Below are 22,359 nucleotides of genomic sequence, written 5' to 3' on the forward strand. Positions count from 1 at the left end.
TTTTCAAATTTATCTACTAATGTAAATTCTTCCTTCAGTGGCAACAGGATCTTATAATTACTAATAATGATCTTAATGAAACATCCAGTACAGCATTGTTGCTGTAATTGATTTTATAGCTTGAATAATACAAGCCAACATTTCTGGTGGATTGAAAAGGATGGCAAGCTTTCACCAGCAAAGGTTAGGGGAAGTTAATTCTTTTTTATTTTTGCAAATTTTTCTTTCTTTCAACTAAACTGCTTGCACATTGTTCGCAATCAGTTTGAAATTCAGAAAATCCCAGTCCTGGACACTGAATATGAGCAGGCTGCAGCGTGCGCTCGCAGCCCAGAAACCAACCGTGCCCTGGGCTGCATCAAAAGAAGCGTGACCAGCAGGTCAAAGGAGAGGATACTGCCCCTCTGCTCTCATGAGACTCCACTTGCAGCACTGTGTGCAGCTCTGGTGTCCTCAACATAAGAAGTGCATGGAGCTGTTGGAGCAAGTCCAGAGGAGGCCACGAGGATGATCAGGGGCTGGAGCACCTCCCATATGAAGACAGGCTCAGAAAGTTCAGGCTGTTCAGCCTGGAGAAGAGAAGCTGCGTGGAGACCTCAGAGCAGCTTCCAGTATCTGAAGGGGGCTACAAGGATGCTGGAGAGGGACACTTCATCAGGGACTGTAGTGACAGGGCAAGGAGTGCTGAGTTCAAACTGAAACGGGAAGTTCAGGTTGGACATAAGGAAGAAGTTCTTTACTGTGAGGGTGGTGAGGTTCTGGCACAGGGTGCCCAGAGAAGTGGTAAATGCTCCATCCCTGGCAGTGTTCAAGGCCAGATTGGACAGAGCCTTGGGTGACATGGTCTAGTGTGAGGCATCCCTGCCCATGGCAGGGGTTTGGAGCTGGATGATCTTATGGTCCTTTCCATCCCAAACCCTTCTATGATTCCTTTATTGGTGGTCAAAGCAAAGCAAGCAATCCTGGTCATTAAAGAGACTTAAATCAAAATGGAAAGCTTTTTGCTGATATTATCTGGGTAATAAAATTTCCCAAGACTTTACCTGTTGTGATCTGCAGCCAAGACATCGTCGGCAAAGGGAGTGTTCCCATGGGTGCTTTTTCCTATCTGGAGAAAACTAGATTAAAAAATAAAAAACCGAAATCATCATCTTCTGTTTGCTTGGAAGTTTTCAATGGGCAGAAGTGCAGCAAGTCTGAAGAGCAAAAGATGAGTAGTATTTTTGACAGCTTAATCAGCCTTGTTGGTTACAGCATAACAGTGATGTAGAAAGTACTAACATACTTGCTTTTCTCTTCCCCCCTGGCTTTTGCCAGATCAGTTGCAAAGTATCCAAACAAGATACATGCAGGCTCCGTCCAGCAAGATTTAGCTTTTTCTTTCTTGGTTGAAGAAATCTCTTAGATTTGGCTTGATGAATGAAGAGTGGTCAAAGAATTTAGTTTATAATTCCCAGTTCTAGATTTTATTTTGGGTATGGCTTAGTACTGTGGGTCCTGTTACCCTCTTCAAAAGGGACTGAATATTTGAGAGTGTTCTTTTATTGAAAGGGGATCAGGAATTTGCATTCTGTGGTCTGTCAGGTGCTACCATGTTTTTAAAACTTTCTACCATAAAGCTAAGAAGTCTAAAGAATCAGTGTAACATATCCATTATCTGGGAAAGCAAGAAGAATTTTGCACACTTATTTTCTAACCTAAGAAATAAATATCTCGTTTACTGAAATGGATTCCATCTATACCATGTTTAACATATCTTCTCTAAGGAAATCGTTGTTATAGCAGATTACTGAACAATACAGATGATTCAGAGATTGATAGGGATAGAATATACAGGTGAATATTTGAAGTGCTGGATAGGAACCAGAACTGCTGCCCTGGACAGGTAGGAATGGTGAAAGCAAAGCTGTCAGTTCATATCGTCAGAGTTAACACTGAATAGGATGATTAGAATGATTTTCCTGTAAAGATAAAGCGTATGGAAGTGAATAAACTCCTCAGCAACCATTGATTCTTTGTTTACCCATCTCCTATCCTTCAAGACAAGGAAAAGTACAAACAGTGTTCATTGATGGGGCTGGTGAGGTGTGTTCCCTTTGCTTGTCTCGTTTACCTTATTTAATGTTTGATTTATAGTCTCAGTTGGGAAGTTGTGCTTTGGTTCTATGCCTTGTCTTGGGGCTAGTGCTGGCTAAGCAAATGCAAATGAAAGAAAACACACAGGCTGTGACCACAGGACCAAGTGTTGTGTGCTGAACGTGTGGTTGGTTGTTGTGCTTGCCTGCAGTACTGCTGTGTTCTGCTGCAGCACTTGGTCCTGCCGTGCTGTGGTGATGGCTTCCTCTGCTGTGCCTGCCTGTGTCATCTCTCCTGAACAAGATTTATTCCCCGTGCTGGAGTGGCTTGCAGGTAAAAGCAGGTGCTGAAGCTTTCTGTTACTGGGGTTGTTCTGGCTTTCGAGTCAACCTTTACCAAGTGTTCTCTCCGTAGGGCAGAATTATCCAGTTCTTTAGTTCAATTACCATTACTGCTGACATATTTGCCTTTGAGCTAGGGGCAGCACAAAATAGGTTCTAGCCTTAAAGACATCATCAACTCAATGTACCCATGTATGTAACCATGATTACATTTGACTGGAGTGCTCTTTGCTGGTAATTTGCTCTGCTGAATGCTCTTTCTTCCGTGGTCAAGTGCAGAAGAGTCCTATGTGAGGTAATTATGGCTGTGCAGTGTTATCTGTAGGGCTTTAGCAAAAAAAGTTTTGCCTCTCAAGTGCATATACGATCCCATTTTTAACACATGAGGAGAGGAGATGGGAAATATCCCAAGACCTGGACAGAAGAGCACACACTTGCGTGTGTGTGTATACATATATACATACAGTTTTCAAATAAACTTGCACCCTAAAGATTCTTGCCTGAGTGTACTAGGTAGAGCCTGCCTCAATTTGTCTTGGCCAAAGGTATCCAGCTACCCAAAGCTGGTGTATGTCTCACTAATGTTATTTAAGAAGAGTGATGGAAGGATGAGTGTAGGAAGTGACTTGACTGCATTGCTGAGAGATCGCAAAATGCTGCACAGCAAACAGGGAGGGGTGGGCAGGAGAGAAAGCCTAAAACGTAAACCAGTATAGTGCAGACGGAAACTAAAAGTTGGATGATCTGCCTTACCAGTAAGAGACAGCAAATTCTTTTCTGACGAATTGTATATAGCAGAGAAAAACTAGCTACAAGCGTGGAAGGATGCAGTGAGACTGCAGTCGTTTCCTGTGACTCCCAAAAGTTCCAGGGTCTGTTCAGCAGGATTCAGCGGGCTGTTGGAGGCAGAGGCTCACCAGAGGTGAGCAGCAGAACTGGGTCTCTGATTCACATGTGCAGCGACTGAATGGTCAGCAGCAGAGTTTCTAAACTCAACCTTTGTAGTTTGAAGTGCCTGTATCTAAATTTAGGGACTGGTATTGCACTTAGGAAATTTTTTTTGCTTGCAGTGTGCTCTTGCAGCTCATGGGTTTACTATACCTCTGTGGACCACATACAGGTAATTCTGCCTATGGTTTGACATTGATGCATATGAGGAGATTGCAGCCATTAGCACAGGCTTTGCATAGAAGTGATGTGGCATCTGAAGTCCTTTTCTTGTTGTGCTGTCCTCTGCATTGCTCTGTTAATGATCTTATTGGTGCTTTCTGAAACCTGCAATTACAGTGAGCTCTGTGATGGATGGGAAGCAGCATTAAAGGATTAATGAGTTGAACTGAATATTCTGTGATTCCTTGGAGTGTCAACATCAGCATGCAACAGCAAACTGCTGATTAGCTTGATTCAGCCTTTGGCAGCCAGCACAAGGCATTATCCTGACACAGTGTGCACTTCAGCTCCTGCAGAAGGACTCAGGGTCAGACTTACTGTGATACAGGATTAAGAAAACCCCCAATAACAAGATAAACCTCTTTAAAAGTGGGACCATGGCTTACATGTGTTGCAGGTATAAATACACATGACATGAAGGCTCAAATCAGGTGTGCTCTTGATTTTGCCTTACAAAGTGGAAGTAGTCAGTCTTTGCTCTTCAGATGTTTGTGTCGTGGCTGTGTTTCCTCCTTTTCCATGTGCTTTCCTTTCCTGTCTCTCCTTTAAAAACAGTAAAAAGTTTTTGCAATTGAAAATTACACATACAGGCACATATACATGTGTACACTGAAATATTAAGGATCAGAACATGTGTAGCTTTCATAAAGCCTTTGTTCTCTTTGATGTGGGTCCTTGAATATAATTACTCTAAGTGGCCTCTGCCTATGTGGTTAGGTTAACATTGCATGCCCTGTCAGACAACTCTATCTCAAATCAACACGTGGTCTAGAGACTCGACAAGTGTATTCTAATTTATTCAATGCTGCAGCTGTACTTGCTTGCTCCCAAGTGTTTTCCCTGTACCTTTTAAAATAAAACATGCCATCAAAGAGACTATTCCAGAACAAAAAAGTGTCAGTGGAAAGGTTGCATGGGATCCCTTGAGCCCTGTGCTTGGTACGTCTTGGTTTTACAAATGGTTTTGTGGAAGGACCAGCTGAGGGTAGTAGGGCTGCTTGCATGATTCCGTACTACTTTCAAGAATCACGGCTTGCTGCGTCAGACCCCACTTTCATCTTTTGCTCATCAGAATAGATGCCACGGGGTCAGCATAGGGCTGTTGGAGCACTTTTTTGAGTGTCTGCTTTGAGTGACCAGCCTCCTGTTAAATCAGATCCCTCCATTCTGAAAGCCTCTTCAATGTTGGAAAATCTCTGCCATGATAAAAGCTGGAGATGAATTATATATGTAGCTGTCTGAAGTGTACCAAGACAAACTCTTTGCTCAGCACCTATAATTACAAACTGTTCTGATCCTGAATAGAGGGCTTTAAAAGATCGCATTCAAAGCTGCTCATTAATTATGTTACTGAGTGTCAGCCCTTTTAATAAAGGAAAAATTGTGTTCTTCCTTGGCTGAAATACAAATACAATAGAGATAATGTCACTTCCCAAGGACGGATTATTTCAAACTAGAATGATGCTTTGTGCCCACTAATTAAAAGTTAATAAATCTGTAAAAAATGGGATTTCTAAGCCAGATTTGAATGAGTTTGCCATTGTTACTTGTGACTGTGGTTTCTGGGTGAAGTGCCAAGAAAGCCCTGCTATGTGTCCTTTTCTTCCTCAGTTAACTTTTGGACTGGGTAGTGTTGTTAATGTGCTCTTTGTGATGCCACTGTCATTCATTCAGGGACTGGGAGGCCACCAAACTCCTAGTATTTATATATTTTTATTCAGAATAATAAGAAAAGCTTATTTTAAAGGTTTGTTTTAATGAATTCCAAGTTCTGTGCGCTTCCACATATGTTTCTAGTATGGCTGTAGAAAATTGAGTGCTAGTCAGCCCTCGTAGGTCAGACAGTGCCCCTTTTGTCATGTTGCAGCACAAAATGTTACTCAGATTCTTAATGCACTTGACCCCAGTTACATCTAGATGATGTATCACAGACTGGAAAAGCTGTTAAAGGAACCTTTTAACATCAGCGAGTCAAATGGCTCATTTCAGGAAATACTGGAATAAAGGGTGTTTGTGCAGTCTTTGTGGCAGCCTTCTTCATGCATATTATAAAGCAGTCTTTAATTATGAGATCACATTATTACTCCTGCCTCCTTAAGTGCATGGTATGGATGTTGCTCCATTTGGGAAGAGCCACTCAGTGTTTTTGGTTTTTCTCTTGTATTTTTAGTGCAAGCCTTCATTCTTCTTATTTCTTGCAAACTACCTTAAGAGTGTTCTGAAAATACCGTATCAGTCATTCTGACATTATCTTGGCTGTCACATGTTTAGGAGTTTATATTTCAGAACCCTGCAGTGAAATGGAGGTGCGCTGGCACTGTAGAGGTGGAACAAACTTTTAAAGTCCGAGTACTTAAAGTCCAAGTGAGACCCTACTTGGAGCGCTGTGTGCGGTTCTAGTGTCCTCAATGGAAGAAGCATGTACAGCTGTTGGAGCAAGTCCAGAGACCATGAAGGGTGATCAGGGGCTGGAGCACCTCCCATATGAAGACAGGCTGAGAACATTGGGGCTGTTCAGCCTGGAGAAGAGAAGTGGAGAGAAGTCTGCGTGGAGACCTCAGAGCAGCTTCCAGTGTCTGAAGGGGGCTACAAGGATGCTGGAGAGGGACTCTTCATTAGGGACTGTAGTGACAGGGCAAGGGGTGATGGGTTTAAACTGAAACAGGGGAAGTTCAGGTTAGATATAAGGAAGAAGTTCTTTACTGTGAGGGTGGTGAGGCGCTGGCACAGGTTGCCCAAAGAAGTGGTAAATGCTCCATCCCTGGCAGTGTTCAAGGCCAGGTTGGACAGAGCCTTGGGTGACATGGTCTAGTGTGAGGCGTCCCTGCCTGTGGCAGGGGTTGGAACTGGATTATCTTAAGGTCTTTTCCAACCCAAACCATACTATGATTCTATCCCTACTTGTGGGTATCCAGTGGAAGCTGCTCAGGTTCACTGTGGAGTCACCCACCCTCTGCTCTGACCCTGTATGAGCAGTCTGGGCATGGAGGTGCAGGTAGTCTGACACCAGACCTTGGACAGAGACTGGGAAAGAAACAGCTGTGTAGGACATCCTGCTTTGAGGCCGCCATCCTCACACCTGCATGCTCCTTCCTCCATCCCCAGTCCTTGGTTTATGATGTGCCTTTGAGTTGTGGTGTTAGGGAGAGCTGTCCTACAGATACCTCCTGTGCTTCATCCCTGGAGTAGCTTTAATTTCTGTAAGAGTGAGGAGCAGGTCCTGTGGAGAGACGCTGTGATTTTATAATTGAAACCTGTCTGTCAGGAGGCTGGAGTTTAAACTGCTCAGAAAAGTGAATTCTTTAACTTCTTAACTTTTTTTTATTATTTTTAACCTGGAATGACAGTCTTTTTAGATTATTCAAGATTCATAGTTACCAAATCAGCCCATTTGAGTGTTTCAGATCTTTAGGGTTACCACAAAATTGAATGGATCTGTTATCTAATGAAGAATTATGCTTCCCCAAATCAATCCTTCATACTGTGACACTTAAAAACTCCAGAAGAACTTTCACTGATTTCTGATGTGAATACCTTAAATTGAACTTGATTTTCAGAAATGAGCATCATTTGGTTGCTGTTCCCCCCAGATTGTAGACTGGGAGGTGTTTGAACATTAAAATAGTGGGAACCTGTAAGACAGAGGGAGACTGTTCATTTAATGCTTCCTCTTGCAAAGCCGTGATTGGCAGGGCTGAGTGTGGTAGTGTGGTTTGCAAGCAGTGGGCAGTGGTGAAGCTCTGATTGACTTTGTGGGCTCAGGAGAGAGTAACATGAGAAACACTCAAGGATATGTTTTAGGGAGAGAATGGGAACATGTAGATTCTCAGGCAGCAGAAGCAAGTGAAGATGCTTTTCAAGCATCTTTTCATCACTACAAAGAAACAACTCACATTGTGATTACCCAAGACACATATCCAAGACGAATGCTTAACTACTATGAATCAGCGGCATTCCCTGGCATTTTGGTAGAACTGTGCTGATCTGTCCCTCTTAGGAATCAGGCTGTTGAGTGTGGAATCTCATTGAAGAGTAAAGAAGTTTGAGGCAATTCTTTCCTCACAGAAATCTTCCAACACCTCATACAGTGTCAGTGCTGATAAATTGAAAATTGTCTAAGCAGGTAATAAAAGGATGTGGTTTAACTTTACTTGCAACTCTAAAGGACTTGGATAAACTTCATGGAAGTCAGAATTGCTATGAGGAAGACATTGCCTATGAATGAGAATAGGAAGCAATTCAGAATTTACAGGTTCATACTGGCAGAAGCGCCTTGTCATGAGAGGATAAAGAATTTCCTGGAATAGGAGCAGTGTTAGAGCCACACTGATTGCTCTTGAAAAGAATTTTTTTGTTGTTACTTATTTTCTCGCACTGTTGGCACCCTTGCAGTGTGTTGAGTTGCATCTTTGAAAATGTGTTAAAGCATTGAGAAATGGCAAAAGGATAACGGGATCAGTCAAAGAACCAAACAGAAGCTTTGAAGTTCTTTCACTGCAGAAGTACCAACAGCAGACAATGTACTTTTGGTGTGAATTCCTGTCCTTGAAACTGGGAGATTCAAGTTGAAAGGATATGCGGTCGATAGAGCTCCTGGGAAGCTGGGCTCTCAGCTTCCATTAATGATAGCCAATGTGTATCTGCTGCTTTTTTGCACAGCAGGGGGGATGCCCCACAGATCTGTTTTATTACTCCCTCTTCAGCTCTGAGCCATAGATCATTTTTCATATGTAAACAATTAAAATATTCTGGGGTTTTCAGAACTCATTAAACTATGAATTTCATGAGACATAGCAAGAGGGACTAACAAAGGTACCACAGCAGCTGAGGAACAGTCTCACTCCAATTATAGAGAAAGTAGGGTTTGATATTTCTGGCTTTTTAAAGAAACAGAAGATGAATTTGTTCTTATTTCACAGCACCTGCTGTGAGCAGGCTGCAGCAGTAGGCTTCACACGTGAACCTCATTTCACTTGTGTATTGTCAGAGATGAGGCCTTCACAGTACATCCACAGCTCTTGCTGCTCAGCTTCATCACATGTGAGCAGGCAAACATCCAAAACTCCTGGACTGTCCATTATCTGCAGTGGGCAGATCAAACAAAGGTAGATGCCCAAGGCTGGAAGGAATTGCGAGAGATGCAATGCAGACTTTGGTTGAGGAGGCAGATTCCTCAGGATAACCCTGTCGTGTTTACTTGACTCTCTTTGACTGTCCAGAGAAGGTGAGGTACAGCTAATTTAGTTAGACTCCTAATTTAGATTAGTCTAAAACTCTTTTGCAAGCCTTTCAGACGTGTTGAACAACTGTTAGTTTTATACTTTGGAGGATTATCTCTTGTGTTGAGGCACATCTGTGTGCATACAACAATCAACAGTACTAGGTTGATAGCTCTGACAAAAGAGCTTTGGAAAATCTGATTGTGGAAGCCGAATATCCAGTTCACTTTGCTTTTCTGTGGGGTGTGACTTGCCTCCACTTAGAAGTCAGCACAGCAGAGAAATGTGGGATTGCACACCGGTTCCTCCTGTGCAAAGTCATGTACCTGGGCTCAACCCATTGGGTCTCAGCTAAGATGTTGGTGAATGAAGCTATGTGCTGGAAGATTTACTTTTGCTGCCTCTGCAGCAGCACTACTACAGCACTTTGCATCACTGAGGTTCATGGCATTGGTTCTTGGATGATTTTGGACCTCATGAAATACTTGTAAACTCAGCTCAGTGCTCTCTTCTGGCCAGTCACATAATGTATTGCAAAGAAGTAAGCCTCAGACTGACCCCTCTGAGAACTCATTCAGCCCCCGGAAGAGTTGAGCACGTCTGTACTGCTCTTTTTCCACTAAATGTCCTATACTGTAACAGAAAACTAGGTTAGAGTAGTTTGTGTTGGTTTTTTACAGAAGCTGATTTGATGAGTTTGATCATCTAACCATTTTTTGGGTATTTATAATTGATTACTGGTTTATTTCAGGAATCTGAGTTACACTGACAGGTCTCTAGTTGCCTGTGTGGAAACCATCCTCTTTCCTTGTTATGGTGGTCTTGTGCTTGCCTTTGGGCAGTGCTTTAAGACTTCCCTCATCTCCTGTGAGCTCACAGCGTCAATGGTTTCATCCACTGATGTGTGGTTGGTTGGTGTGGTTTGTGGTTGGTGTTTTGTGGTTGTTGTTTCTTTTTTTGCATTTAAAAAAAAATTGCAGTTAATAAAATTGTACTTTAATCTGTTTCATCTGCTTTACCTACATGTGTCTCTTCTTAATATTCTTTAGACATATCTCTCTCTTTTGGTCAGTGCTGTAGTTAGTTACATCCTAGCTTGCTTTTGCCACAGATTAGTTTATCCTTGTATCTTTATTCCATCCCTATGGAGCTTCCCTGCACTCTCTTGGTCTCCTGTGAAGCCCTGCTGACCTGTGCAGAGTTGCTTCAAATCTGTCTTGTCTTTTTTTGAGATTCATTAGCCTTAACCTGCTGCACTCCTTCCTTCCTTCTGTTTGAATAGTGTTGTCAGTTCAGGATCACAATTACCCAATGCATCTCCTGCCTTCAGTTTCAAACAGCTTCTCTCTTCTAGCCAAACCAACTCAACCATCTGAAATGAAACGTACCCAGGGTGTTAGAAGATGTAGATGTGTCCAGCTGTGCCAGTGGGTGTTTTGGATGAGCACAGCTGTCTTCATAACATGTGCCCCTCTTGCAGGGCTGGTGTAGGCTGATAGATGGGAAATTCTGGACAACTTTCTTTTCCATTTGCATGTTACTGGTAAGCTGTTAGCGAAGGACTTTGCTAACCAAATCTCCTAGTATGGCCCATTGCAGGAACACCAACTTTACATTAAAGCTGACAGAATTAGCAAATGCTGCTGTAGTTACAGGAAAGGGGTAGATAGATTATTCAATGTAGGTGTGTTCTTCAAAACCAACTCCTGATTTTGTTAGCCAGCAAGTATTCACAAGGCAAAATGCCAAGATGTAGCAGTGCTAATTGTGTTTTCTCTGAGTCAAACAGTAGGCATGGTACTTAATTATTAGTAGTCTTTTCCTACATGTGTCTTGGGTGTTCACCACAGGCTGCATGAGTCAGGGTTCTGATTCTGGAAATCCTGAGGTTCCTAAAGCAGAAAGAAGCGGTAAATGCCCCATCCCTGGCAGTGTTCAAGGCCGCGTTGGACAGAGCCCTGGGCAACATGGTCTAGCGTGAGGCTTCCCTGCCCATGGCAGAGGGTTTGGAACTGGATGAACCTAAGGTCCTTTCCAACCCAAACCATTCTATGAGTCTATAGCAGAAAAGTAAATACGTGTCTGATTGGTATTTCAGAGCCATACTATCTTGCTAGCAACAAGTCTGTTTCCCTTTTATCATGACCTAGGATACTAGGATGAGTCTGGAGTCTCTCAGGGAGTAAACACTGCGGACTGGGCCTTAAAGATGCTGAAAGTTGGCAGAGATGCTGGGGTTATGTGCTGTTCAGAAGTTTTATAAAAGAGATCCTTCTTGTACTGTCCCTACTTATCTCTTGCTTTGGGTATGGATTGGGAGCTCCTCAGAGATTAGGAGGTGCTGAATGGGGTTTTGCTCAAGAGGGGAATATTATGTAGGAGTTGTGAGATGATTGTTTTTTGCTGACCATTATTGGCAGTGTCTGGCCGAGTAGCATCTTCCTAAAGAATGCCGAATCTTTGGTGTGTGACGCTGCACCTGGGGTAGGGCTGCAGACAAATCTCATTTAGCAAGTCTAACCGGCTTAGAGCTGATTTCCTGCTCAGACATATGGAATTAACCAGAGATAATGGGGACCACGCCTGGGCAGTGTATTGTAAGAACTGACTTTTAATTTTCTGGTATTGGGAGGAAAGAAGAAATAGTTGAGCTTGAGGTGCTTTCCGCTTTTCTCCTGGTTGCACTTGCATCTTTCTCCTCAGTTATGATAGCAGTGTGCAGCAGAGTTAGTCTTTTTTTTTTTTGCTTTTACAAAGTTTTCCCATGCTTAAAAGCAGGAGGTAGGGATGTTGTCCTGGCTTTCTGCTCCTGACTCAGCCACTGACACGTTAACTTTGACAGGATACTGAATCTGCCCTTCACTACCTTTCAGAGCAATGAAATGCTTCATTTATAAGTTTGATAAAGTCAAAGGCAAGACCCCCATTGCTTTCAGTGACAACCCTTGTGCTTATGGGTACAGTGAGACATAGCAAAGTTGACCCAAAGTACAAAGTACTTTTATTCCTGCTAGTATTTATTTTCTGCCCACTCGTCTTCATCCAAGCAGTGAATATTATACATATTTGTTCAGCTGTGATTTTTGTTACCCCAGTTCTAGCAGAAGTTAATGTTGCAGGTAGGGTGCATGCTGATGAAGGGTGATTTACAGGAAGATGGTCCATTTGCTGGCTGTTGGCCTGAAACTGTAAAGGGAAGTCTGCCTGTTGTTCCTCCTTCTTGGGCAATTCATAAATACCAACCATTTGCACTTTATAGGAGCTTCTCCCCTGCCAAGCCTTTCCCAGGATTTGCAAAGCAGTAATTAATCCTCATTTATGCTGTTGCGATGATATTATACTCATTGTAAGATGTGGTAGTAACTAGAGCACAGAGTAGTTAAAGATGTGCCCAAGGTCATGCAATAAACAGCTGTAGCACCAGAGAGAATTCTCCGCTTGAGTGCTCAGCAGCACTTTCCTGTTGCAGCTTTTCTGTGGTACATGAAACTCAATTACATGATATTCAGTTTATAGGTCCCATTGGTCTGGGCTGCAGCTTGTAAGCAGATCATTTTTTACGGTGCAGTGGAACTGTGGGATTCCTGGACACAAGAAAACTTTTGGTAAATAAAGTCACATAATCTGCATTCTTTGTTTGTTGACTCCTTGTGCTGTCAGTTGTTGCTGTTACCATCTTTTGTAATTTTAGGTGAATCATCCCCAATGAATCTAGATACGTGAAAGGTCTTCTGCCTTTCTGTAGATCTTCTCGTTTCTCTAAAGGAAGAAGGGGTTTAGTTGTTTCTGTGAAACTCTGATCCTGACAAGACACCGTCAGTGTAGCCTGGGTTTCAGTGGAATCTGCTTTTCTATGGATATACACTTTGTATGGGAACAGGCATTCTGAAGGCCCAGGCTGCTTGGTGGGACATGGTCTGATGGATGAGAAGGCATGTAAGCTATGATGGCAGGAGAGGTTCTAGTCACTGGAAAGGAGAGTTTAGTGTAAAGTTGCACCTTTACCAGAAGCAGAGAAGGAAGGTATTTTGTTAATCACACATTGCAATTCATGAGTCTTTAAAACATTTAATAAAATGAGAGATTTTTCCCTTTAGCAGCTGTCACTAACTGAGAGCTTTTGCTTTGTTTCAGAGTGTGGAAACCTGAACTTAAAATATCCTGTGACTGACAACGTGACGACACCAAAAGGTGGGTTTTCTGGCTTTGTTCATCTCTTATCACTCGTTCCAGAGCACTGGATATGCTGTACATCTGGACTTTACTAGGATGGATTGCCTAATGGATCTCTGTGGCTTGTTCAAACAAAATCAAAGAGTTTGATAGGACTCCTCCCGTGTCTGTGCATGCATATGTTGAGTTTTAAACAAACGGAATGTGTCCATTTCCTGGGCTGCACATTGAGAGGTGTTTATGGCACAGAGGTGGAACCTTAAGTGAAAACAAAAACATGTTGGGGTTTTGCCAACCTTTTTGTGCAGGTGTCTGTTTCCTGTAGGGAATGTCCAGTGGCAGTAGGAGTTGAGCTATCCAAAAGCCGTGCTGCCAAGTACAAGCACTGCAAGGTGAATCTGTGACGTGGTGTTTTCCTCCTGTCACACTTCAGGATTCATGGTTGCCAAGAATGTTCTATGGAATGTGTGCTCATTACTTATCTGTCAGTCTCCACCACATGCTCACCTTGTTTGAGGGTTTGTTGCTCTGCTTTGTTGGAATGTTTTATTGTGGTTGTTGATGGAATATGGAAATTTGCAATGCAGCCCAGGTGCACAGAAATGCTGATCCCTGGGTTTCCCACTGAAGCCTGGCATTAACTGCTCAGAGGAGGGTTTGTGTAATGGGTGCAGACAGCTTTTGGTTATTCGAACAGCTCAAGTGAAAAACAGCTGGTAAATACCACTTTTGTTTTATCCAGTGGTTGTTGCAAGAACAATTATTTGGTCATTCCTCTTCAGCCAAGGAAAGTGGTCATCTTGGCTATACTTGAAGTTTTCAAGCACCAGGTTTATGTGGTGACACTGCACGGCCATGATGAAGTCATAGGTTTGGTTTTGGTTTGGTTTTGTTTTTCTTTCCTGGAGCTGGTTCTTGCCCTTCTTTATAGGGTGGGGAATGGAGTAGAAACTGGGACATGTGTTGCCTGCATCTGTGTGCTGAGGGCAGTTTCTTCTGGCCACAACATTGCTGCTCTTCCAGCCGCCCCTCATTTCTCTCTTGAAGGTCATAATTCTCTTTTCCAATGTCTTGAAGGTATGAGTCTTTCTGGAGTACATGTCCACAGCAGGAGGGCAAGCGGCAGCAGTATTTCAGTGCAGGGTGACAGTCTCTCTGTTGGGTATTTCAGAGTGCAGTGTTAGTCACCAGCTCTGGAATACTGTGTTGTAACTGCGAGGGACTGCATTGCAGACATACTGCTTGTATTTTCCAGAGGCTAAAAAGAATTGCCACAGTCATGTAGGCTTTTTCTCGTGCATTTGTGGAAGGCAGTGAGAGAAGCGGGTGAGGTGTGAAAATTTATCAGCCAAACTTCAGTTGTCAACATACTTGAAATGAAACAGCCAGGGTGCCTGCTCATGGTATTAATCCTTATTCAGTGTGAAAAGGTCTAGCTTTTATTTCAGTGAGGTCAGGATGCTTCTTTTTGCTGCCCTTCTGCATGCCATTAAACAAGATTAATTAGGCAAAAAGGCCGATGGTCAGGAAGAGCTGAGTCTTTCAAAACAGTAAAGAGGCCAGTCCAGTAACTCTAATGGGAGGGAGTGATTTGAGGATCTGAGCTTGAAGTGTAGACAGAGCTGTTTGGTGGATGCTCTTTGCAAAGAGCAACAGTGAAGTTGAGGAGAGTTCATTCTGCATTTGAATTCGCTTGTGCTAGTTTGAGCTTCAAAAGCCTTGATGGCAGGTGTTGAATGTGCTGTCGGCTCTTACTAAGAGCTCATCATGAACAGTGGTGTGTGTAACCAGGAAAGTCAGTGCAGGCTGCAGAGCCGTCAGCTGAAAGGGATAGCTAGGCTGTCTGCTCTTAGAAGTGAGTAGTAATCCAGTTCTCTCAGTACCCAGAATACGGGTACTGCCAGCTGTGTTTGAGCTCCTTGCAATTTATCATGTAGAGAAGTGGAGAGCAAGAAACCTTATTGTATTAAAATAGTCAGTTTCCTAAATCTCATTTTAGTAAGCTGATCAGGCAGTGAGTGCAGGCTGCAGGAGCAGCCCTGGACCAAGGCTGAATAAACACTTGAAACTTTTGAATTTTGTAAGCTCTTGTTCTTCTCTGTGATAGTGTTCTTTCCCTCTTCTCCTGTGTGAATCTAAGGCACATTCAGATGATGTTACGTTTTCATAGCACGCTAAATGTTCAGCTCTCCCTTTTGTCTTGGTAACCTTCCTTATAACCCTCTCTTAACCTTTCACACAACCTGCTTAATGGCAGAGAAGAAATTTACACACATTTCTTGGTCTCACTCTGTTGCATCGCTTTCTGAACTGCCCCAAAGGACCTTCCCTCTCCTTCTTGCTCATCACATAGCAGTTGTGTAGCTTGCACAAAGGAATGAAAGCAAGGTCGTTTGTCTCAGGCCTGTCCCTGCAAGCTCAGGCACATAGTGAATCACCCTTGCAGGGCAACAAAACCCAAATCCTCAAAACAAAACATGAAATGTAAATGCAACAGTTGTGTTTTACTGAGAATCTGGTAAAAAAAACCCCAACCTAAACCAAAACAAATAAAACCATAGAATCACAGAATGGTTTGGTTTGGAAGGAACCTTAAAGCTCATCTCGTTCCAACCCCCTGCCATGGGCAGGGACACCTTCCACTAGACCAGATTGCAGATGAAGAACATAAGTATATATAGGAAATTAGTTTCCAAACCTCTACTAATTCATGGTGAATTTCCATGTGGTATGAACAAAAAAATTGAGAGAATTAGAGAATTTTATCAACAACCCAAAGACCTGCATTGCCTACCTTAACATTAGGCCCTTGTGCGTGGCTACTGCCAGCAACAAGTGTGCTTGCCCTGCTCTCTACTTGCAGAGAACAGAGTCTTTCTGGAGAACATCTCTTTCCATTGAGTCTAGAAAAAGCTTTTGGTGTTTGGATACCTCTGTTCTGTTGAATGTGAGGTATGAAGAAGCGGAGTGAGCTTGTGTTCTTACAAGCTCTATAAAACAGAGCTAGCTATGCATTTACCTCTACACTGTTAAAAGAGTGATATGAGAACTGTGATCACAACTTATCCCGTGGAGTCTTTTGTACTTCTGTCTTTAAAATTGCCGATCTTTTGGGCTGCTTGTCTTGCAAAAGTGGTCCGCTACAGCACAGCGAATAAATGATTGTAGTAAGGCACCTGATCTCTTGAAGAAGTCTGTCATTCCACCAGGGTGTACTGGTTCTCTAGTTCGCAGTGGAAGATGATGCACCTCAAGCTGTTTTCTGAAGCTGCTCACATATACTCACCATTACCACTTTCTCCTACTCCGCTGCTAGGAGTGGAAAGTGTGAAGGGATTCAGGAGTGCAAAGAGCTGCCACAGCAGAGGTTCCTGAGGAGGGTGATGCCACGTGTGTGGTACAGAGAATAGTCTACACTGCGAAGCAACACGAATGTTATCCTTAGGCCCACTCCTTTCTCTGTTACAGATTTCCTGTGTGATATTGTCTTTGTGCTAAAATAAAACCAGAGAAAGCCAGACCCACTTCCCTGATCCAGCATCCTTTGGTTTGATGCTAAGGGCTGTTAAATACCACAGAGAGTCATGTGAGGCAGAAGCTATTTAGACTGAGCCTTGGCTGTTCATGCTGAAGTCAAGAAACTTGACCTTACCCACTGCAAGAAGAAATCCAGTTGCTTGGAGGTGCTCCTTGTATTGTTGTTCCAAATGCTCCTCTTGTAAGAAGGAGCCCTCTAGCATGTGGGTCTTGCAGACCTGTGTGATGCTCCCTGTGTTCACACATGGAAAAGTAGGAAGGGCACTGGTGTGAGGCCTTCCTCCCCAGAAGCTGGTGTGTAGGATGGGGACCTGGGAGCCCATCTGGCCTGTGCCGGGGAGGAAATGAAAGGGGGAGGTGTTGAATGAAGGTTGTGGCTGTACTATTTCTTCTCCAGTAGTGCAGGCAAACCAGCTGGCACCCACAGGACCCTGCACCAGCTATACCTGCAGTGTTAAGTCTGATGGACAAGATTTCCCTGCTGAAGTCAGCACAAGCATGTCAATATTGCACAGCAGCAGATCTGGCTTCTTGGTTTTGTTGTCTTTCACATGCATCTGGGCATTTTGACTACATGTCCAAACCTCACTCACTCAAATAACTCGAAGCCTGAGATGTAATGACAGAGTAAGGGAATGGTTTTCAACTGAAAGAGGCTGGATTTAGATTAAATGTTAGGAAGAAGTTCTTCCCTGTGAGGGTGCTGAGGCGCTGGCACAGACTTTTCCCAGAGAAGCTGTGGCTGCCCCATCCCTGGCAGTGTTCAAGGCCAGGTTGGACACAGGGGCTTGGAGCAACCTGCTCTAGTGGAAGGTGTCCCTGCCCATGGCAGGGGTTGGAGCTGGATGAGCTTTGAAGTCCCTTCCAACCCAAACCGGTGTGGGATTCTGTGATTATGAATATACAGAAACAGGTGCTCTTTTTGAGGGCCACTTTGTTTTTCATTGTCTAAGATTACATTTAATGTCTAAAGATGCAGAGTTTAAAACCCAGTAGTTTTCTGAGTGCTAGCAAATGGTTCAGTTAATGTTCTACCAAACACCAGATGTGAAACCCAAACGCAAGGCCAGAAAAATATTTATTGAGGGAGTATCATCTGAGGAAGCTGTTCTTATTGATGCCAGCAGCTCCTGAGTGCTAGTGAGTTAACCAAGGAAGTGTTTGTGGGTTGTTTTGTAATGACTAATTCTATTGCCAGCAATGTCTTCAGGATAAAACAGCAAATGGAAGGAACAGGTGGGACACGACTTCTTTAACAGGAAACAACATATTGTAGAACTGCAAGCGTCTGCTTCTACTTAATGCTCAATCTTCAAACACTCTGTGAGGCAGTTCATTTATGTGGAATAAATGACTTAGATCAGCCGGTGGGCCTATACGATACTTTCATATTTTAAAAACTCCTTATTTTAGTAATTCAGTGGGGTAAAAACATATCCTTTGTGACCTCCTGCATGCCATACCAGGAGGCTGGAAGGCACTAAAGAGAATAACAATTTTGATTAAATCCTTCTCCATAGCAATGAGTGGGAGTTTTGCTCTTGACTTCAGTGGGAGTAGGAGCCAGGCCCTTTCTTTGTAGTGCAGCAGTGACGTCTTCTGAGACAGTATTAAAGAAGAGGTGTTATGCCCTTTAATCTGAAAAGCTTAAATTAAGGAAGACAAGTCTCTTTGGAAGGAGAAAACATCTTTTATGAGGTTAACTGATACAGCAGGGAAGCCAGGCAAGTTTGCAGGTGAATAGTAAAGACCTGGGTAAAAGTTTCTATTCCCAAAAGCTTTTCTTGGTGTTTTGTTCTTTTTCTTCTTTTTTTCTCCCTAGCTGTAGGAGTTGTTATCACTATCTACAAGGTTTGCTCCACTTCCAGCCTTTGAGATAGTGGCTGTAATGTCTTTATGACTTGAGTGTCTTTTGTTATTGGTGGGGAGAAAGCATTTCAATCTATAGCATTCAGAAATAGAAGCTTTTCTATTATTTACAGTCGCGACTCATATCCTGTTCATAGACTTTTATCTCCATCGCTGATGTCCTCACATGTTTCTGGAACCATTACCACTCAACAGGTGGTGTTAAGAGTCTTTCCTTTCTCCCATAAAGTCACTTGGGGTTTTTTTGCACTGGTACCAGCAACAACAGAACCAGGGTTAAAGCTCTTTGATCTGGTAGGGCAGCATGGAGGGTCTCACTGCAGGTCTGCCTAAAGGGAATGTCAGATTTGTGGCCAGGTCTGTTAGAGAAAAGGGAGGAAGGACATCCTGAGAGAGAAGAGATTACAATCGTAAGAGGAATTGGTTATGTTTCTTACAGCTTTTAACTGCTGTAGGCATAAACATGCCTCATTGTCTAAAGACATTACAGTATCTCTTTTAGTGTTGCTTCTTACCTTGGAAGCATATGGGATTAATGGGAGCCGTTCACCAAATTCTTTATTTTCAGAATTTGAAAGGTGGATTGTAGAATTCAGTTCATTTGTCTGAACAACATATAAAGGCAACAGTTATTTCACTTTAAAACTTTCATACAAAACCCCTCTGTTTTTGCTTGGAACTGATTTTGCCTTTTTACTATTATAATTATCTGGTTATTTTACTGTGTGAATGAAACACATAACACTTCTGAGGATACACAAATCTTACATCTTCTGTTACTTCTCTTCTGAATATTTGTGTGTAGCTGAAATAATTTTGTCAAGTCACTTGGTTTATAATCCCTGGTCTGTTTAGCACCAGTGTCTCAAATCCTGATGAAATCAAGTCAGCCCTATTGTTCTAGGGAATGTGGTCTGATTCAGTGTGGGTAATGTTAGCCTGAGAGTTGGGAGAGTTGGACATAAGTGGTACCTTGTAACATTTTGATCCTGACCAGAAAAGAAGAAAATACTTGGTTAGAGGTCCATGTCAGTGTTGACCTTATTTAACCACTGTTGCACAAGGAACTGTTTATGCTGTCCTGTTTTTCTCCATCTGATAGGTTTATAATCCAAATGCTGTACAGCACGGTGCTGTGCATTGCTAGATGTTGATACGAATGCTGTTATCTCGTGCTCTGATGCTGCAGTGGCAGTTGCTTTGAGCTAAGGCTTCCAAAGACACGTCTTCTCAACATGAGTCGGGGGGAATTGTGTGGCTGAAAATGTGAAAACCTCAATCCTTAGTTTTTAAGTGCAGTCCTAGGAGAGATTTGGCTGTGGCACAGAATTGAAGGCAAGAATTCAACTGATTTGTGTGCTCTTAGCTGAGCTGTCACACTCGGCCTGCTCTTTTCTACTATTTGAATGCAAAGCTCAGAGCTAGAGAGGATACAATGCAATGGGGATAGGAGCCAGGTGTGGGGCAAGGCTCTGGTTCAGTGTTTGCACTGGAGAAAGGCTTTTGGATCTGGGGCTGGTTTGGAAAAATACCAAAGGATTTTTGTCAATACCAAGTCAGAGGATAGTGCCTGCCCAAGAATCCTTGCTATGGAGGTGGGATGGAAGGTGAATGGAAATGTGCCTGTTTCCAAAACCAAACCTTCACTGAGTCACAAATGAGTTTGAACTCATACAGGACTGTGGATAGAGGGAAGCCCGTGTTCCCCAGCAGTGTACAGCCCCATGTCTTTTGTCCACCCTGTGATTGGGGGGACTAAGGTTAGGAGCCAGAAAAATGCCATGTTAGTCTTCTGTGAAGGTGTTTAGTTCCAGAGCTGAGGCAGAGGGAGAGTGAAGGAGGAGCTTGCTTGGAGATCCATCCCTGAAGTGCAAAGGGAGCACTAGTACCTCCAGTTCACATGTGAGGAAATGAGGCACTTTTCAAGACATTAATATTATCTGCAGACAGTAGGCAAGTCTGTGCCCAGCTGGGATCAGACTCCAGTCTGCTGGGTCCCATGCGGGGCTTTGTTGTCTTTTCTGTCAAAGTGCCTGTTTCCACTGTACATCTTAATTAAACTGCTTACCCTGATCTAACAAATAAGCAATAGCTCTGCAGTGCAAAGACTAACAGCATGGACAGATGTGTGTATAAACCTGTATTTTGTTTCTAACCGCATCAGGGGGGTGTGTGTCTGAGGCATGTTATAATGTACTCAGAAGGAGAAAATATGGACCCCAGCCCATCAAGTGGGAAACTATTGCTTTGGATGAAAAGCTCTTGGTTTCTTCAAGCAAATACAGAGGCAAGTTTCATGTGTGAGCTGTGGGAGATGACTTAGAAAGCTTTTACTTTTAAATCAATTCTGTCTGATTCTGACAGTATTTTTGAATTTACAGTTATGCATTTTCATAATAAGCAGGAGCTGAAACTAAAGATTGGTGTGTTTAAACTCTTCGTGTCAGAATGCAATTGTGTTTATGCTAGAAAACTTGAAGCATCAGAAGCAGATGCTTATTTATCTCTGAAATTGCTGTAGCTCCATTGATTTCAGCAGACCTGCACCCACATGCATTTATAACAGCCAGCAAACAGGCTCTTGAGTCTTAGAAATGCATCATTTCCAAGAAGATGCCGAGCAACATCTGTAACATAGCAACAGGAAAGTATTTATGCTGTTCTTGTTACTGCTGGTCTCAGAGGTTAGTGGTAATAGTGAGCATATGGTGGAGAGTTTGCTTTAGTTTTGATCAGTCAAATTGCCTTGAGAGCGGAATGCCTACCGAATTTAAAACAATAGTTATGGTGGTGGTGCAAGGACCCAGCTTTGAGGAGCCTCAGCTTTGAACCAGCTTTTGAACCAGCTTTGGTTCAGAGCAAAGGTTTGGGAAGTTATCACACTGCACGTCTCCATGGTTTCTTCTTGCTTTCCATGGAGTTAATGCTTTCCCTATGCGAAGTGTGACCTTCCTGAATGCATCAGGAGCTTTGCCAGTAGGGTCTGGCATCTTTGTTTTCCCCTTCCAGGCTGTCTGGAGCAGTGTTGAAGGCTGTGTGGGCAGCAGAAGCCCCAGTCTGCCATCCCATGGCAGGCCTTTTGGTTTTGCTGTGTCTGGGGATGAAAAGGAAATGCCTTTTGTGCATGGTAGAGAAGGAGGTACTGGGGCTGGGAAAACAGCCATGGCCCATGAGCAGTGATTATGTGTTCCTCAGGATCAGCATCTCTGCCAGTGTTAATCAGCACCGAGGCCTGAGATCAGTGCAGCACCTGCTGCTGCTTCTTGCCTGCTGTCAGGTGTCTCACAGTCTTAGGCAAATAAACTGTTTAAGAAAATGAATTACTTGGATCAAACCATTCTGAAATGAATAGCACCAGCTCCTGTACCAGCCAGGCAGACACCTGAAAGATGTCCTGTATTTACACAACATGTAGCAATTAGGTTTTCCCCTGGCACCTCTTGTGGTTTTCACATTGTTTGCCTATTATTTCTGCAAGGGGAGAGGGGGAGGTAATGTGAGTGTCGTAACTACTGCCTGTAATTATACAGCCAAAAGAAGCAGGGGAGAAAAGCCTTCTGGGTATTTTCTGCACCCTGGGATTTATTAGGGTGTCTTGTGCTGACAGAATGCGATGTAAAATTGCTTTCAGTGTTCATCTCTCACCATGTGAGATGGAAGGAGCAAGTCTCACAGAAGTCCCGTAGCACGGAAACTTGCCCATCATGGGCAGTTCTCTCCCTTTTTTAAATGGCTTTCTGGTCTCGCAGTGCCCAAGCGCTGTATCGCTTCTGGCTGGAAAGGCCAGAGAAGGATCCAAGAGGAACAGAGGAGTTGGACAGAACCAGCTGCTGCTGGTGGGAGGACACTGCTGTTGGGAGACCCCAAACTCTGTTTTGTATTCTGTGGTTGCAATGAAAGCAGCAGGTTTAGAGCTGGGTGGGCTTTGCAGCCTGCTCATTGAGCCAAGAAGGTTAGAATTCAGCAGGGAAGTA

At 43.3% G+C, this 22,359-nt stretch overlaps 1 protein-coding gene across 37 annotated transcripts in view; it reads left to right on the top strand.

Annotated features, from left to right (window-relative positions):
- Nucleotides 1–22,359, top strand: part of MAP2 (microtubule associated protein 2) — a 224,400-nt gene that overhangs the window by 30,748 nt on the left and 171,293 nt on the right. For 35 of the 37 annotated variants that reach the window (XM_030486756.1, XM_030486757.1, XM_030486760.1 and 32 more), the window contains exon 2: nucleotides 12,941–12,997. Coding sequence is in view for 1 of the 37 variants with exons in the window: in XM_030486753.1 (XP_030342613.1) it covers nucleotides 12,941–12,997 (57 nt within the window). In the remaining 36 variants the exon portion in view is untranslated. Of the gene's footprint in view, nucleotides 1–12,934; nucleotides 12,998–22,359 lie in introns of those variants that run through there. The other 2 variants (XM_030486758.1, XM_032919909.1) reach the window with 2 other exon arrangements.

This window comes from Strigops habroptila, chromosome 5, assembly GCF_004027225.2.
Source record: "Strigops habroptila isolate Jane chromosome 5, bStrHab1.2.pri, whole genome shotgun sequence".
Lineage (NCBI taxonomy): Eukaryota > Metazoa > Chordata > Aves > Psittaciformes > Psittacidae > Strigops > Strigops habroptila.